General features: G+C 47.5%; 1 protein-coding gene across 2 annotated transcripts in view; it reads left to right on the top strand.

The window, feature by feature from the left end:
• The window catches only part of xrcc4 (X-ray repair complementing 4), a 583,131-nt gene that overhangs the window by 39,837 nt on the left and 525,265 nt on the right, over positions 1–18,029 (top strand). For both annotated transcript variants that reach the window (XM_085989376.1, XM_085989378.1), the window contains exons 2-3: positions 7,111–7,269; positions 16,252–16,439. In XM_085989376.1, the coding sequence (XP_085845502.1) occupies positions 7,119–7,269; positions 16,252–16,439 (339 nt within the window). In that variant the 5' untranslated portion in view covers positions 7,111–7,118. The remainder of the gene's footprint in view (positions 1–7,110; positions 7,270–16,251; positions 16,440–18,029) is intronic.

The raw sequence follows: 18,029 nt of genomic DNA, 5'->3' as shown, positions 1-18,029 counted from the left end.
TCGGTGACTGGACCCTGGAGCACAGGCCCCCCGAGGTCGGTGACTGTATCCTGGAGCACAGGCCCCCCGAGGTCGGTGACTGGATCCTGGAGCACAGGCCCCCCCGAGGTCGGTGACTGGATCCTGGAGCACAGGCCCCCCGAGGTCGGTGACTGGACCCTGGAGCACAGGCCCCCCCGAGGTCGGTGACTGGATCCTGGAGCACAGGCCCCCCGAGGTCGGTGACTGGACCCTGGAGCACAGGCCCCCCGAGGTCGGTGACTGGATCCTGGAGCACAGGCCCCCCGAGGTCGGTGACTGGATCCTGGAGCACAGGCCCCCCCGAGGTCGGTGACTGGACCCTGGAGCACAGGCCCCCCGAGGTCGGTGACTGGACCCTGGAGCACAGGCCCCCCCGAGGTCGGTGACTGGATCCTGGAGCACAGGCCCCCCGAGGTCGGTGACTGGACCCTGGAGCACAGGCCCCCCGAGGTCGGTGACTGGATCCTGGAGCACAGGCCCCCCGAGGTCGGTGACTGGACCCTGGAGCACAGGCCCCCCGAGGTCGGTGACTGGACCCTGGAGCACAGGCCCCCCGAGGTCGGTGACTGGATCCTGGAGCACAGGCCCCCCGAGGTCGGTGACTGGACCCTGGAGCACAGGCCCCCCGAGGTCGGTGACTGGACCCTGGAGCACAGGCCCCCCGAGGTCGGTGACTGGATCCTGGAGCACAGGCCCCCCGAGGTCGGTGACTGGATCCTGGAGCACAGGCCCCCCGAGGTCGGTGACTGGACCCTGGAGCACAGGCCCCCCGAGGTCGGTGACTGGATCCTGGAGCACAGGCCCCCCGAGGTCGGTGACTGGATCCTGGAGCACAGGCCCCCCGAGGTCGGTGACTGGACCCTGGAGCACAGGCCCCCCGAGGTCGGTGACTGGACCCTGGAGCACAGGCCCCCCGAGGTCGGTGACTGGATCCTGGAGCACAGGCCCCCCCGAGGTCGGTGACTGGACCCTGGAGCACAGGCCCCCCGAGGTCGGTGACTGGACCCTGGAGCACAGGCCCCCCGAGGTCGGTGACTGGACCCTGGAGCACAGGCCCCCCGAGGTCGGTGACTGTATCCTGGAGCACAGGCCCCCCGAGGTCGGTGACTGGACCCTGGAGCACAGGCCCCCCGAGGTCGGTGACTGGATCCTGGAGCACAGGCCCCCCGAGGTCGGTGACTGGACCCTGGAGCACAGGCCCCCCCGAGGTCGGTGACTGGATCCTGGAGCACAGGCCCCCCGAGGTCGGTGACTGGATCCTGGAGCACAGGCCCCCCGAGGTCGGTGACTGGATCCTGGAGCACAGGCCCCCCGAGGTTGGTGACCACATTAATGTAACCCTGCCAGATGTTTGTTTACACAGGCGGTGAGGAAGATCCATTTTTACTTGCACTTCCTTGGTACTGCTGGTCTTACTGGGGCTAGTGAATGTGCTGCTGCACCATAATGTCCTCGTGTAAGGAACATTTCCACTATCTCTGCAGTGCTATCATGCACACTGGTCAGAATATCACAACCAGCCTACACATGCTGAGTCCATGAGTGCAAATGATTTACAGGAAGGCCAGCTGCACATTACAAAACTGAAACCCAGCTCTATTCACCCACTCTTCTGAAAACTGGGAGCAATGTAAAAGTTGCTTCACCCTGCCATATCTACATATTGATTTGCTATGGAGTGGCATTGATGATAGTTGTGAAAGTGTATTGCCAAGACTAATCTGCTTTTCTGGCAGATTGAGACCGTACGGGAGTGATGTATGAAGAATTACCACTATTTTTGTGAAAAACGTATTTAGTAGAATAACAGATGAAAGAGTAATTCATCATTTAAAATTATTTTGGTGGTTGTGATCAGGTGAAATTAAATTGGAGAACAATTCCTTCATTCCTGATCCAGTGTGACTTTATGTACCTCTTCACAGTAATTATCATTAAATCAATACAAAACTAGTTTCTTCTGTATCACATCTTACAGTAGATCATTGTTCAGAGGCCACTGAAATAGCTGCCTTTATCTTCCTTCATTCACATGGCTTCCATGAATGGGGACAGTCAATCTTTTCCCATTGCTATAAATTCTAGTGCCACCTCAGTTTGATTGATTGAAGCTAGAAGATAACCAGCAATTTGTTCCTTGGGGCACATGAGGTCAATTGTATATCAGCATCTCACCATGTAAGAATTGAAGATCTAAGTCGAGACTGCAGGTGGTAGCAATCTAGCCACATTAGCTTTATTGAGAGCTCTAAACAGCTGGGAATTAGGCTGTTTATCTTGAGCACTTTGTTTCATTAGCATTCAGTGTGATGATCTTTATTAGTTACAATCAACTCTAGTAGTCTCCTCACAGTACTTTTGTCTGTTTAAGGCAATTGAGGGCTCTTTGTTGGCAGAGTTTCCTTTCACCTACTGAATATTTCTTCAACTCCCATATAATTTATTTTTAAAATTCTGACAAACTTTAGTCTCAATTTTTTAATTACCAATCCCAGTTTTTGGCCTATTATCACAAATGTCCAAAATAGCAATGGTTTTCATATTTATAAATTTATTTTCAAAACAAAACCACCAATTTAATGTCTAAAAATCACACACAAAATGTGTAAGCAGTTGTAGCATTTAACATCTCAAAACAAATTTGTGGACTGAGGTGGTTGGCTTACTGTGCCCATTAATCACACTAAGATTATTTTGAAGATTGCTGTATATTTTGACTTGAATAATATGGGATAAATGGCAGTCAATGCTTTGATTTGGACAGTTTTCACAAATTCTTATCCAATAAAAAAAAGCTGAGTCTGTGTGGTAGACAACAAATACAATACATATAACAAAGCTGCAATTCACAGAATCACAGAAACCCCACAGTGCAGATAGAGGCCATTTCGGCCCATCGCGCCTGCACCGACACACATCCCACCTGATCCCCGTAACCCCTACACCAACACATATCCCACCCTATCCCCATAACCCCACGTATTTAATCCCCCCTAACACTAAGGGTCAATTTTTATCATAGCCAATCATCCTAACCCGCACATCTTTGGACTTCACTTAAAAAAAATTAGCCATGTAGCTGCTAACGATAGTACATTACCAGGAGAAAGAACTATTGTATGCAGAAATTTGATTCTAAGACTTTGACAAAATAGAGGGGGGTGGAGACCTGCTTTGTTTAAATTAAAATGAAGTGTGCAAGCAGTCTGGTAATGCAATACCTTGGTGTAGGATGAGGGCTGTTGGCTAGGGTATCTGCTTCTAGTCAGACATTTGGGGAAGTGATTAGTGGAAGCAAGGCACATAGCCACCTGTACAGAAGAAGCCTTTTTGGACAAATTAAACAGGACCACTCTCAAACCCCTCCTAACAGTTTATTATAAAAAGGACCTGCTTACTTTCTTGGTTGACAAATTGTCACTGACATTGTGAATGACTTGAAAAATAGAAAAGGAGAAAAACGTGAGCTTCACACACCAGAACGACACATCACAACTAGTCACAAATACATCAAGCCATATGCTAATTCCATATTTATAAAGGCAACCATTGAATGTTACAGGTTCGGTGCATCGCAGCGGTGCTGGCTCTCTGCAACGTCTATCGCTTAGTTCCATTTCACAGCTCTTTCACCATATCCTTTTAAATGTTAATATTTAACATTTTTGGGTAGATGCCAATGTTCTAGCTGCACTGTAACAGCTTGGCTAGGGGAGTAGCTAGCTCTGGTGCGCAGGGCTTCAGCATTACTGCTGGGATGCTGTCACGGGCCATAGTCTTTGCTGTGTTCATTGCACTTAACTTCTTGATGTCAAATGCTGTGAACCAAATTGGCTGAACACTGGTATCTATAATGGTGGTGACCTTGGGAGCAGGCCAAGTAGAATTATCCACTTGGCGCATCTGGCCGAAGGTGCTGGCAAATGCTTTTGCTTTGTCTCTTGCATTCAAGTGCCGAGCTTCATGTTTGTGTATTGGGATTTCATGGCAACTTCTCTTGTTAGTTCTCTGGTTGTCCACCATCATTCTCAATTGGATGTGGTCAGGCGAGAAAGCTTTACTCTGATCCGTTGCTTGTGGAACACCTTAGCTCTATCTATACCCACTGTAATTGGTATTCAGCATTCTGTAGAAGCCTCACTAGGTTGGTATCTCATTCTAAGGTTGCTTTTCTATCCTTTTTGAAAACTACACAATATTCCAAATGTGGCCAACTAAGGTCTTGTACAAGTTTAACATTACTTCCTTGATTATGGATTTTATACTTTTAGATACAGAAACTGAGAATTCAGTTTACTTTTTTAATGGCCTGGTCACCTTGCATTACTACCTTTTATGACCTGTGTATCTGCACAAAAATCTCCCACTGCTCCTCTATTCCGTTTAAAATCTTACCATTTAAGATGTAGTTCTTTTCTATACACTTGCTTCCAAAATATATTAATTCACATTTTCCTACATTGAGCAGTATCTGCCACTTAACTGCACGTCCTGTTAACCTAGATTTAAATACTGATAGGCTTTCACAATCGTTGTCACAACATTCCATACATCCAATTTGGTGTCATCAAAATTTCAATATTGTTCCTTCAATTCCTATTCAGACCTCTGTAGAACACCACGCACACTCTTTTTTTTTTTCTAGAAACATCTTTTACCCCAGTCTTTGCTTTCTACCCTCCTCTGGAGTGCCAGTTTGGCTCAAGTGGTAGCATTCTCATCTCTGAATCAGAAGGTTGCAGATTGAGGCCCCACTCCAGGACTTGAGCCCATAATGTAGGCTGATGCTTCAGGGCAATTAAAGAATTAAAAAAAAAAAGAAAGACTTGCATTTATATGGCACCTTTCATGACCTCAGGACATCCCAAAGTACTTTACAAACAATGAAGTTCTTTTGAAGCGTAGTCACTGTTGTACTGTAGGAATGTTGCATTCTCAGAGGTGCCATCTTTTGGATGAGACATTAAAACAAGGTTGTTGGGTGAGCTTGGGCATGAGGTCGGGCTACAGCCGAGGTACTGGGTGCGTACTTACCATTGGTGATGGGAACTGAGGCTTGGCTCTCTTTCTGTTAGTGGTGAGCCCTGTAGTGTACAGCATGATTAGTGTTGCAAGATCTACCCATGATTTTATGTTTACTGCCAAGCTCCTCTTCAATCTTTCATGTGTCTAACTCTGTTTTTCATTCCACTCAATGTGTCCGTGTGCTTCCTTTTAACCATCCAATTAATCTAATGCGAAGGAGCTCCGTTAAAACTGAAGTCAATGAGGATCGGGCAAAAGTCCACTGGCTTGAGTTATACCTGGCACAAAGGAAAAGCGTTGTGGTTGATGGAGGCTAATCATCTCAACCCCAGGACATTGCTGTAGGAGTTCCTCAGGGTAGTGTCCTAGGCCCAACCATCTTCAACTGCTTCATCAATGACCTTCCCTCCATCATAAGATCAGAAGTGGGGATGTTTGCTGATGATTGCAGAGTGTTCAGTTCCATTCGCAACTCAGATAATGAAGCAGTCCATGCTCACATGCAGCAAGACCTGGAAAACATTCAGGTTTCGGCTGATAAGTGGCAAGTAACATTCGCGACACACAAGTGCCAGGCAATGACCAGCTCCAACAAAAGAGAGTCTCTCCACCTCCCCATGGCTTTCAATAGCATTACCATAGTCAAATCCCCCACCATCAACGTCCTGGGGGCGTCACCATTGACCAGAAACTTAACTGGACCAAAAACGTAACTGGACCAGCCACATAAATACTGTGGCTACAAGAGCAGGTCAGAGGCTGGGCATCCTGCAGCGAGTGCCTCGCCTCCTGACTCCCCAAGCCTTTCCACCATCTACAAGGCACAAGTCAGATCTGTGATGGAATACACTCCACTGCCTGGATGAGTGCAGCTCCAGCAACATTCAAGAAGCTCGATACCATCCATGACGAAGCAGCCCGCTTGGTCAACACCCCATCCACCACCTTAAATATTCACTCCCTCCACGACCAGTGCACCGTGGTTTCAGTGAGTACCATCTACAAGATGCACTACAGCAATTCGTCAAGGCTTCTTCGACAGTACCTCCCAAACCCGCGAACTCTACCACATAGAAGGACAAGGGCAGCAGGCGCAGTGGAACACCATCCCCTCCAAGTTCCCCTCTGTCATGCACCATCCTGACTTGGATATATATTGCCATTCCTTAATCGCTGGGTTAAAATTCTAGAACTCCCTATCTAACAGCACTGTGGAAGTAATTTCACCACACGGACTGCAGCGGTTCAAGAAGGCTGCTCACCCATCACCTTCTCGAGGGCAACGAGGGATGGGCAATTAATTCTGGCTATACCAGCAATGCCCACATCACACGAATATGTATAAACCAATTTTTTAGCACTGCTGCCTTTACAGCAAGAGATAGTGAAGGGATAGAAGATGGAACCAAGTGAAAATCTCAAATACACTGAGTAATAGATGCAAGAAAAAGTTGCATCATGGCTCTTCATGATGCACAATAAGCCATGAAAAGTGTGAAATATGTGAACTGCACATTATGAAGAATAGTAAATAGTTCACAGATTAATTTAATTTTTAGGTTCTGTGATGTTCATAGAATCACAGCATTGGAGGTCATTTGGCCCATTGTGACAGCTCTTTGAAGAGCTATTCAATTAGTTCCACTCCTGTGCTCTTCCCCATACCTCTGCAAATTTCTCCTTTTCAAGTATGTATCCAATTCAATTTTGAAAGTTACTGTTGAATAATCTTCCACCATTCTTTGAGTCTGTGTGTACCAGATCATCATAGCTTGCTGCGTAAATAAATTTCATAAACCACTTAAACTTTTATCTAATGGTTTACAACTGACCAGAACTAATTGAATGAATTGTAACTCGTACCTCAATCCTGGCTATATCCTGTATCATATACTAATACTCAGAACAACTGGTTATTCATGTAACTTATCTGAATTTAAAATGTCATAATTCAGCCTGAAATCTTTTAGTCAGAAAATGGATTGTTTTGTAGCTGCTAAATGTCAGTGTCACAGATTTGTAATTTGGATGTTCCCGATAACTCCGTTTCTATTTTTTTTTTAGAAACTAAAATGAGCCAAACAATGGAAAGGCATATTTGCAGAATCTGGCCACTCTCCTCACCAGACACCATATACTATCTGCAGATGAGTTGGGAGAAAGACCTGGGAAGCGGTTTCACTGTGATTCTCTGCAATGGAGAACAGGCTTGGAGTGGAAGAGGTATTATTTAGGTGCTTTTTAACTTTTTTGTGTTCTTGTTGCAGGAATCACATCTACACTCTTGTTTAGATTTGTTGTCAGATGCTAGCGTCTGTAAGCCTGTTGCATGCTTTCTGATATGGCGATCTGATTATAGGAGTCTAGCCATGCAGGACATGGTGGCTACATTTAGCCTGCACAAGAGGTACTTGTGAAAGCAGATTCATGGGACTTGTGGGTCTTTTATATTTTGAAGTGCAGACAATGGCAGTAGAACCGTGCGTTTGCTGTTGACTCCGCTCCTCGAATGCAAAAGCATGCTTCAAAATGCATACCAAGTACCTGAATAATAATTGTGACTTTCTTTTAAATGTTTTTTAATTCTGAAAATTAAAGAATTTAAAATTAAACCAAATGATTTATTTGTGGTCTGGTCATGCCTGTTTTGGTGAGCAAATATAATTTGCATGTTAACTTCTACTCTTTGAATGCTGTCTGACTGGAGGCAATGATTTAGCACTTCATGTGATTTGATAAAGAATTTGGAATGAATTTCAAGTACTCCTTAAGTGTGCCAGAAATCCAGCAAGAGGGAATAGCCTTGTGTGGCATACTGTAACTGATGCAGTTGTTTCCTCTTAATCATGGAGTTTCCTATATTATAAAAGAAAACATCCTGCCCCCTCCACAAAGTAAAATGCTGGAAAGGAAGCCATTTTAAAATTATTATTATCTTCATACAAGTACCACCAATATTTCACAAAAGATTGGAGAAATGGGCTTGATAGACATGCTGCTTTAAATCTGCTTCTGGAAAGCACAAGCTGTGACTATGTGCTCCTCCTTGACGGGTGGGGGGTATATTTTTGTCTTTACTGCCTGCGCATTAGCATTGTGTAGGCAGAGCCAAGAAAGGAAAATCTGGCAGGTTCTGTTAATGGGTTGCCATTTCCTTTCTGCACTCCACCCAGTAGATGCTTAACACCCAGGCAGTAAAGATGAAAATTGACCCTGTGGCAAAATGGAGGTATTGTGGCGTTGCCACATTGGGGAAACACTGTGTGTATGTAGATAAACCTGTATAATCCCCTTTTAACTGCTGTATCCCCCCCCCCCACCCCCCCCCCGCAAGACAGTTGCAAACTGAGAGGAATAAGGCACGTTCAGACTTGCCTGCTGCTGATTGGTTTTCCTTCTATCAGGTTCCAGCAGGTGACCAATCCGTGAGTCATCACAGGTTCGCGGGCTTCACGAATTCAGTACTGTATTGAGAGAGTTGGAGTAAAGACCTATTTCTTGTAGCTCGCTGTGTTGCCTATTTCTTTACGCGGGAGACCGTAGTCCCCCACATTGGTGACCCCGAATGTCGGCGGCCGAAGCCCCCGACTCACGCAGCCCTACAGAGGCCAGCAACGACCCGATGGCAACCAGCAGCAGCTTGATGTCGGCCGGCGCCGCGTCCTTGAAGCTCCCCACCTTCTGGGAACACCAAGCACCAGCTTGGTTCGCACACACGGAGGCCCAACTCACCCTTCGCAGGGTTCAAGACGATGAAGAAAGGTACCTCCACGTAGTCTCAGCACTAGCAAGCTCTACCGCCGCCGAAGTTCTCGACCTGCTGGGGAACCCACCACAGACCGGCAAATACTCAACCATTAAGGGCCGCTTGCTGCAGGCTTACGGCCTGTCCAAGGAGGAGAGGGCCCGCAGGCTTCTCTCACTACCAGGCCTCGGCGATTCTACCCCGACCCAGTTGATGAGCCGGATGCTTGCGCTCCTGGGCTCTGAACCGCAGTGCCTTTTGTTTCGGGCCCTTTTCCTCAGCCTGCTTCCTCAGCAGGTACAGACTGCCCTCGCGGGGTCCCCGATCACGGACCGCGTACAACTGGCAGCCGCCGCGGACAAAGTTTTCGCCGTCGCCCAACTCGGCTGTGCAGCCGCGAGGCTCCCCGACACCCCCGAGCGCGCGCCGCCACGCCAGGCTGCAGAACTATGCTACTACCACGCGCGTTTTGGCCACAAGGCCCAACGCTACAGAGCACCCTGCTCTTTCGATCAAGCCAAGATGGCTGCCCGGCCCAACGCACCAGCCCCGCGCCGCCGCCTAGGCCCGCTTGACCGCACCCCCGCCGCCACGATGGCCATTGGCACCGCAGGTAAACTGCTGTACATAACCGACTCTCTTTCAGGGCGCAGATTCCTTTGCGACACCGGAGCCCAATGCAGCATAATTCCTGCCTCCCAGCTCGACATCTAGGCAGGCTGCAGCGGCCCACCCCTCGTGGCGGCAAATGGCGCAGCCATCGCTACTTTCGGAAAGCGACGGGCCGAGGTTTGTTTCAACGGCCAGCGATTTACGTGGGATTTCGTGACTGCCTCGGTGGCACATCCTTTGCTGGGCGCCGATTTTCTTTGCGCCCACGGACTCCTGGTCGACGTCCGCGACAGGCGCCTGATCGACGCAGCAACATTTGCTTCACTGGCCTGCTAACAGAGCAACAGCCCGGCCCTCGTCGGGTCCTGCTCCGTCCCGGCGCATGACGACTACGCCCGCCTACTCGCAGATTTCCCGAGGCTCACACAACCGACCTTCTCAGCCGCGGCAGCCAAGCATGGGGTCGAGCACCACATCGCCACTACGGGACCACTAGTGTTCGCTCGAGCCAGACGCCTGGACCCAGCCAAGATGGCGGTGGCCAAGGAAGAATTCGCCACGATGGAAAAACTGGGCATCATCCACCGCTCGAACAGCCCTTGGTCGTCCCCCCTCCATATTGTGCCCAAGCCGGGCGGTGACTGGCGCCCCTGCGGCGACTGCAGACAGCTCAACGACGCCACCACGCCCGATAGATACCCCATTCCGCTCATCCAAGACTTCTCAGCACACCTAGCAGGAAAGTCCGTCTTTTCCAAGGTCGACCTGATTCGCAGCTACCATCAGGTCCCCGTCCACCACGCAGACGTCCAGAAGACGGCGGTCATCACCCCCTTCGGACTGTTCGAGTTCCTGCGCATGCCCTTCGGGCTTAAGAACGCCGCACAGGCCTTCCAACGGCTCATGGACTCCGTCCTACGGGACCTGAGCTTCCTGTTCGTCTATCTGGACGATATCCTCGTGGCCAGTACCAGCAAGGCCGAGCACATCGCGCATTTGCGCTCCCTTTTCCAGCGCCTCAGCCAACACGGGCTAATCGTCAACCCGGCCAAATGCCAGTTCGGAGCAGCCCAAATTGACTTTCTCGGCCACAGAATCTCGCCAAGGGGAGCCATTCCCCTACCTTCCAAGGTGCAGGCGGTGGCGGACTTTCCCCAGCCCACCTCGGTTAAGGCGCTGCAGGAATTTTTGGGGATGGTCAATTTCTATCATCGGTTCGTGCCCAAGGCCGCCGCACTCATGCGCCCCCTCTACGAAGCCACCAGGGGCAAAACGGGCAAAGAGCAACTCACCTGGTCCAGCGAGATGGCGATAGCCTTCCACCAGACCAAAAGCGCCTTGGCCAATGCCACACTACTGGCCCACCCCATCCCGGGCGCCAAGACCGCCCTCACCACGGATGCCTCGGATTACGCCGTCGGCGCCGTCCAGCAACAGTGGGTCGAAGGCGCGTGGCAGCCACTGGCATTTTTCAGCCGACAGCTGCGCAAGAACGAGCAGGCTTACAGCATGTTCGACAGAGCTCCTGGCCCTGTTTCTGGCAACCCGGCACTTCCGTTTCCTTCTGGAAGGCCGGCCGTTCACCACATTCGTGGACCACAAGCCGCTCACTTTCGCCATGGCCAAAGTAACCGAACCCTGGTCCGCGCGCCAACTCAACTTCATCTCGGAGTTCACCACGGACATCCGCCACGTCGCCGGCAAGGATAATTTGGTGGCCAACTGCCTCTCAAGACCCTCGCTCCACGCAGTGCACCTGGGCGTCGACTACGCCAGCATAGCGAGAGACCAGGCTGCCGACGCGGAGATCCAGGCCCTCGGGACGTCAACTACCAGTCTCTCCCTGGCCGACATCCACTTCCACGCAGCCGGCACAACCCTCCTGTGTGACGTCTCAGTCCCTTCGCCTAGGCCGGTCGTTCCATCCGCCTGGTGCAAGCGAGTTTTCGACATCATTCACGGCCTCTCACATCCAGGGATGCGTGCGTCTCAGAAACTTATGTCCGCCAAGTTCGTCTGGCCTGGACTCCACAAGGATGTGAGAGACTGGACCAACACATGCGTGCCGTGTCAGCGCGCTAAGGTCCAGCAGCACACCAAGGTGCCATTGGAGTGTTTCCCGGTGCCCGAGAGGCGTTTCGACCACGTCCACGTCGATCTGGTAGGCCCCTTGCCGCTGTCGCACGGTTTTACACACCTCACGATTGTCGACCGCACCACCAGATGGCCCGAGGTGGTTCCCCTTGCCTCCACCACGACCGACGTCACGTGAGCATTCGTCTCGACATGGGTGGCCCGGTTCGGCGTGCCGACCGACATATCCTCGGACAGAGGCCCCCAGTTCACCTCCCACTTGTGGAATGCCATCATCGCCGGCCTCGGCACCAAGTTGCACAGGACAACAGCCTACCACCCGCAGGCCAACGGGCTCTGCGAGCGCTTTCATCGTTCTTTGAAAGCCTCTCTCCGCGCCAGCCTGGTCGATACCAGCTGGATCGACAAACTACCCTGGGTTCTCCTGGGATTGCGTATCGCGCCCAAAGAGGACCTCCGCGCCTCTGCGGCCGAGATGGTCTACGGCCAACCGCTCAGAGTACCAGGCGACTTCCTCCCCCTGACAACGGAGCCGTGGTCGGCCGCCAGACAGCTTTCCCTGCACCAGGACGCGGCCCAGCAATTCCGTCCAGTGCCCACTTCGCAACACGGCCCGCAGCCGTCCTACGTGCCTCGAGACTTACGACATGCGGAGTTCGTCTTCGTGCGCCGGGACGCGCACGGAGGCCCGCTGCAGGCACCATACACCAGCCCCTTCCCAGTATTGGAGACGGGGGGGCAAAGCTTTTCTTATCGATGTCGGTGGGAAGCCGGACCTTATTTCAGTAGACCGCCTCAAACCGGCGCACCTGGACCTTAGCTTCCCGTTTCGGCCGGCTCTTCCCCCACGGCAGGGCAGACCTCCCACGTTGGCGGCGGCCCCACAAGAGGACCAAGACACGCCAGAACCTTACTTTCCGGCCGCCGCCCCACCTTCGCCGGCAGACCGTCCAGCCAGTCCACCAGCAGACCAGCCGACGAACCAACCGGCTGACCTCCCAGACAGCCCTCCTCACACGCCAGATGGCTACTACAGCCGCTACGGCCGCTTGGTCAAACCTCCGCAGAGACTGACTTTTACAGTTAACGAGGATTCTGGGGGGGCGTATGTGGCGTTGCTGCATTTTGGAAACAGTGTGTATGTAGATAAACCTGTATAATCCCCTTTTAACTGCTGTATTCCCCTCCCCCCGCAAGACAGTTGCAAGCTGAGAGGAATAAGGCACGTTCAGACTTGCCTGCTGCTGATTGGTTTTCCTTCTATCAGGTTCCAGCAGGTGACCAATCCATGAGTCATCACAGGTTCGCGGGCTTCACGAATTCAGTACTGTATTGTGAGAGTTGGAGTAAAGACCTATTTCTTGTAGCTCGCTGTGTTGCCTATTTCTTTACGCGGGAGACCGTAGTCCCCCACAGTATAGAGTAACTAAATGCAACCCAAATTAATTTTTTGCATTAACACAAATGTAATCCTGTTAAAACTTCTATATTGATGTAAAGATAAAATGTTTGTGTTGCAGATTCAATGCTGAATCAGTTTTTACCAGTGAGTTTTATGTGCTCAGGCATTCATGCATTTGGCCAAAGTAGGTGCAATGAATCAAACCATAAATAACACAGATTGCACTTTGTTATGTAAAGTTTTAAGCAAACAAAACTAAATTTGTTTTATGATTTTTCATGTAAGCATCAAATGACTCACTTTAATTTAGCATGAGAAACTGACGCACTTGAAACGTTTCTTTATAACTGAGGCTAAAATCATCTGGCTGAATAAAGTTATGTAGAGGCTGCAACTCATCGGAACTCCTGGAAACCTATCTTTCTGATGAATTTTATTTATTCCAAGTGTGATGAATATGGAGCTTTTTCCAAAATAGGTACTGGTGGACTCCACAATTAAAGGTGTTGCATGAATAAAAATTCTGCACATCCCTAACTATCTTTACTGAGATGCCTTCAATCAGACTCCTTTTTTGAACATAATCAAAAAGATGAAATATTAATTTTTTTAATGCTGTACATGAGTATTTTCCACTGACCTACATTGGCTCTCAGTCCAGCAAGGCCTCAATTAAAAAATTCTAATCCTTGTTTTCAAATCTCTTATGGTCTCGCCCCATCCTATCTCTAACGTCTTCCAGCCCGCCGAGATCTCTGCTGTCCTCCAATTCTGGCCTCTTGTGCATCCCCGATTTTCTTCATTCCACCATTGGCGGCTGTGCCTTCAGCTGCTTAGGCCCTAAGCTCTGGAATTCACTCCCTAAACCCCTCTGCCCATCTACCCCCCCTCTCCTCCTCTAAGACGCCCCTTAAAACCTAGCTTTTTGACCAAGCTTTTGGTCACCTGTCCTAATATCTTCTCGTGGCTTGGTGCCAAATTTTGTTTGATAACGCTCCTCTGAAGCACCTTGGGACATTTTACTATGTTAAAAGTGCTATATAAATGCAAATTATTGTTGTATTTACTGTGCTATTAAAGCTCCACTTTACCTTTTTTATTAAGCTCCATTTCACTACAGCCAAGTTAAAACTGCTCACTACTTTGCAAATAGGTCAGTTTTTTGGCAGCTATATCTGTATTTATTCCCCTTCTGTTGGTAAAACTCTCCTGCAATATAGAATGATATCGCACATACATGCCAACCTAAAAAAAAAATAACCTCTAACAGCTTCAGTAAAGATGACAACTCAAAAAAGGTCCTGGCATGAAAGAAAACAGTTACAAAAACTTTGGGTGAAATTTAAATCTTACTCGCTGGGTGAGAAACCCTCTGGATCAGGTGTAGTGTTGGTTTTACACCCTGCCCAATATTACTCTCCATTGATGGAGTGTAAAGTTGGGCAGGGTGTCAAAACCAGTGTTGCACCTGATCTAGTCAGTTTCCCGATGGGTGGGTTAGGTTAAAATTTTGTCCCTTTTGTATCTTGAGCGATATTTGTAATGAAGGGAAAAAAAAACATTTTAAATACATGAAAACCTGAAGCGGAAAATCCAAACGTTGAAGGTACAGCATTTGTGGTGCTTTTCTAGAAGACGTGTTTCTTCAGAAAATTTTGCATTCTGTTTCATTTTAAACAATTTTATACTTCACAATTAATAGATTTTTAATCTTAAAAAAGGAAAAACAAAGTGACATTTTAATTTTCAACTGAATCACGTGCCCAAACATTACCTCAATCACTTCACCACATCCAACCCACACTGTCCAGTTCACAAAGGTATTCTACCCCATTCAGACACGCTATAGCCCATCCAGCTCCCTACTCTTTTACTACAACAGCATCTTGCATTTATGTAGAGCTTTTTACATAGAAAGCATCCAAAGCACTGAACAGAGGTGTAATCAAAAATGGACACCAAGACAAGAAATGAGCGGTGACCAAAAGGTTTGCCAAACACATGGATTTTAAGGAGAGTCTTAAAGGAGGAGAAGGATCTGGAGAGGCGGAGTGGCTTAAGGAGAGAATTCCAGAGCAAGGAGCCAAGCTAGGACACCGATTTAAAAATGAGGATGAGAATTTTAAATTTATGGGGTTGTGGGGATGAGGCAAATGTATGTCAGTGAGGATAACTGTGATGGGTAAGTGGGATGGTGCGGGATAGGATAGGTACAGGCAGTGGAGTTTTGAATGAGCTGAATTTTGCAGTGAATGGCCAAGAGAGCATTGGATTGGTTGAGTCTGGAGGTGACAAAGGCATCAGATTGGCTGAGTTAGGGGCAGAGATGGGCAATGTTATGGAGGTAGAAGTAGGCATTCTTTGCAATAGAGCAGATACGGGGTCGGAAACTCAGCTTAGGGTCAGTAGGACACCGAGATTGCAAATCGTTTGAGTCAGCCTGAGATGAATAAAAATCCCGATCTCAACTCAATTTGTTTACAGAGATGCTATCTTCTCTAACCCTCCCAGTTCCTTCCCCTCCATTGTCAACTGAACCTGGCACTCTTCTCCCACTCTAACTCAGTTAAGCTACTAGTTTTCTTTTGTTCTCCTATTCAAATTGGTACTCTTTTCTTCCACCTCCCAGAGCTCTTGCTGGCATTCTTTGCCCCCCCCAGTTAAGCTGCCACTCTCCAACCCCATTTTCCCTTAGCTAATATTGCCACTCGCCTTCCTCCTCAGTCGTAGCACCATATTCAACTTCTCTCCCAAAACACTGCTCCTAGTTCTCTTCCCCTTCATTATCCTTTGCTGTCATCCATTTACCTCCCTCTTCAATGCCAGCCATGTTCCCTTCTCTCACCCCTTTGTTTTCCTTCTTCCCTCCTTCTATCCATTTCCCCATTTGCTGCCATTTACTGCCCCATCTTCCACTGTTATCCTGCCCCTTCCCCTTGTCAACCACCTCCCCCACACCCGCTGAGCAACTGAGTCTACACACTAGGCAGGCCCTGCTCCTCCTTTTCAGCACGTATGTGGGATCACTTGTTCTCCTATAAGTTCTGGATTACAGTATACAAAGGCAGTATTTGAGCCATTAGTGGTGGGAATGCGCAGAAAGAAATGGGCCCTGTCTGGTGCAGAGCTAGTGGACCTGAGGGTCAAGCAAGTGACTATGCAGGCGGGCACAGAAGGGGGTCCAATTGCTTTTTGTTTCGGCAAACATTGACATACTGACAGGGTCCCCAAAACCGAATCAGTGCAAAACACGGATAGTTGGCATGTTTCATCACACACAGGAGGTGGTATCTTGGAATTAAATTAAAACTGAAATTATCTGGCATATTTAATTTGCCAATTCTACTCATAGTGTCAGAATATCAAGTAACAATGGAAGCGAAAGAAGCTGAAATGGACAGAGAAAAATATGTGGATGAACTTCGAAGAGCACTGACAACGGGTGAAGACCGAACAAAAAGCTACAGCTTTGACTTTTTAAAGGATAGTGTCAAAGAAGTTTTCCATTTCTCATATGAGAAGCTTTTACAAGACATCTCGGTAAGTACAGTTCAATTTTGTATCAAGTACAAATGTTTTTATTTAGGTAAAGGGATGTGAAGGTTATAATAACTTTGCCATACTGTATTTTGGTTTTGAAGGAATGTCTGTTAATATTCTAGTCCGAGTATAAATAGGTGATTATTTATGAATGTGCTTTTCAAGTTTGGAAAAACATATTTGTACAAAGACATTTCTCCTCATTTCCCGATTTTGCAATGATGGACACAAATCCCTTCCTGTAATACAGACAGACTTTTTAATTCTGTGTCCCAAGAGTTTAATTTCCTAGTCCGTGTATTTAGGATTGTGAGGAGTACTAGTCATTGGTGCTTTTTCTAAAGTTGTGTTAAACGTACAATGTCATTTCGAAACATTTGTGTCAATGTCCTATGGATTTTATGAATTCTGATTCTAGCCTGATGACATTAAAGCAGCAGATCAGCGATCTTTTTTTAAAGAATATTGTAATCTCAGTTGATGCCATTATCCTTTAATCGGTCCCTCCTGCGCTCTCCATCCCTACTGTTCTAGTCCCCTTATACACTCCATTGCTTGCTGTTCTATTCCATTTTATGCCATTTTTTATTTTGACTTGAAATAGCCTGATGTCACAGACAGTGGTTACACTTCAGAAGTACTTTATTGGCTGTGAAGCACTTTAGGACATCTGGTTATGCAAGTTCTTTTTTGTAAAAAAATGAATTTGGTTATTTTGTAAATATTTGCACATGCTAATATTCTAAAGAGAGAGCTAGTTGAAATTTACAAACTATTTCAGCATAAAAACATAATCTCTTTTTGAATGTCTTTATTGAAATGGTAATCTGGATTTTCTTGAAAGTAATTTGAGATTTTATGTTGTAACTTGGGAATTTATTATGGTTCTGTGTAAGCATATCATCAGAATTAAACAAACTTTATTTGAGATACCTTCTCATCAGATGCCAGGATACTTTCAAAAATGAAGTATCTGTACATATATTCTACATGTGCCCATACTTCATCAAATCATTACAGGTATTTTTATATTTTAATAAAAGTTTGCAGGTGAATTTTCCTCGTCAGATATTTTATTTTTAACTTGCAAGTAGATCAGCTAGGAACAGTATGTGTTTGTGTGAATGCAAACACATAATCGATAACTCCATGTTGTCTGTGTGTCATTTTTCTTATCAGTGCCTTTCACAGATGGAATATTGGGATTTGCCTATGGGACTAGTTTCCATAAATCAAATGGAGATTTTTGTGTCAAAAACCTGACTTCTGAGCAGGCAGTACTGAAATTAGTGTTGGAGTGTTTTTGCTGGAAGCTGTAATTGACATATAAACATATGCATCACCAGCATTTACCTGCATAAGCCAGAAGCCCAACCATTACTGTTAGTTAAGGGGAGGGCTGGAAGTTCAGGTAAGTAGGGACTGGATAGCTATAATAGAGTACTTATTTCTGTTTAAATATTACTCATTATCCCATTATTCATTTTGTGTTGTAGCTCATCCACTTTCTGTGTCAAGGAACAGTGGTCTATCAAGGTATCACAAAACATGGATTGAATTGTACTCTAGTTTTAAAAAGCAAATTTCTTC

The sequence above is a fragment of the Somniosus microcephalus genome, chromosome 1 (genome assembly GCF_052327205.1).
Source record: "Somniosus microcephalus isolate GS21.2 chromosome 1, FLI_Smic_1.0, whole genome shotgun sequence".
Classification (NCBI taxonomy): Eukaryota; Metazoa; Chordata; class Chondrichthyes; order Squaliformes; family Somniosidae; genus Somniosus; species Somniosus microcephalus.
This window is presented reverse-complemented; position numbering and strand designations above follow the sequence as displayed.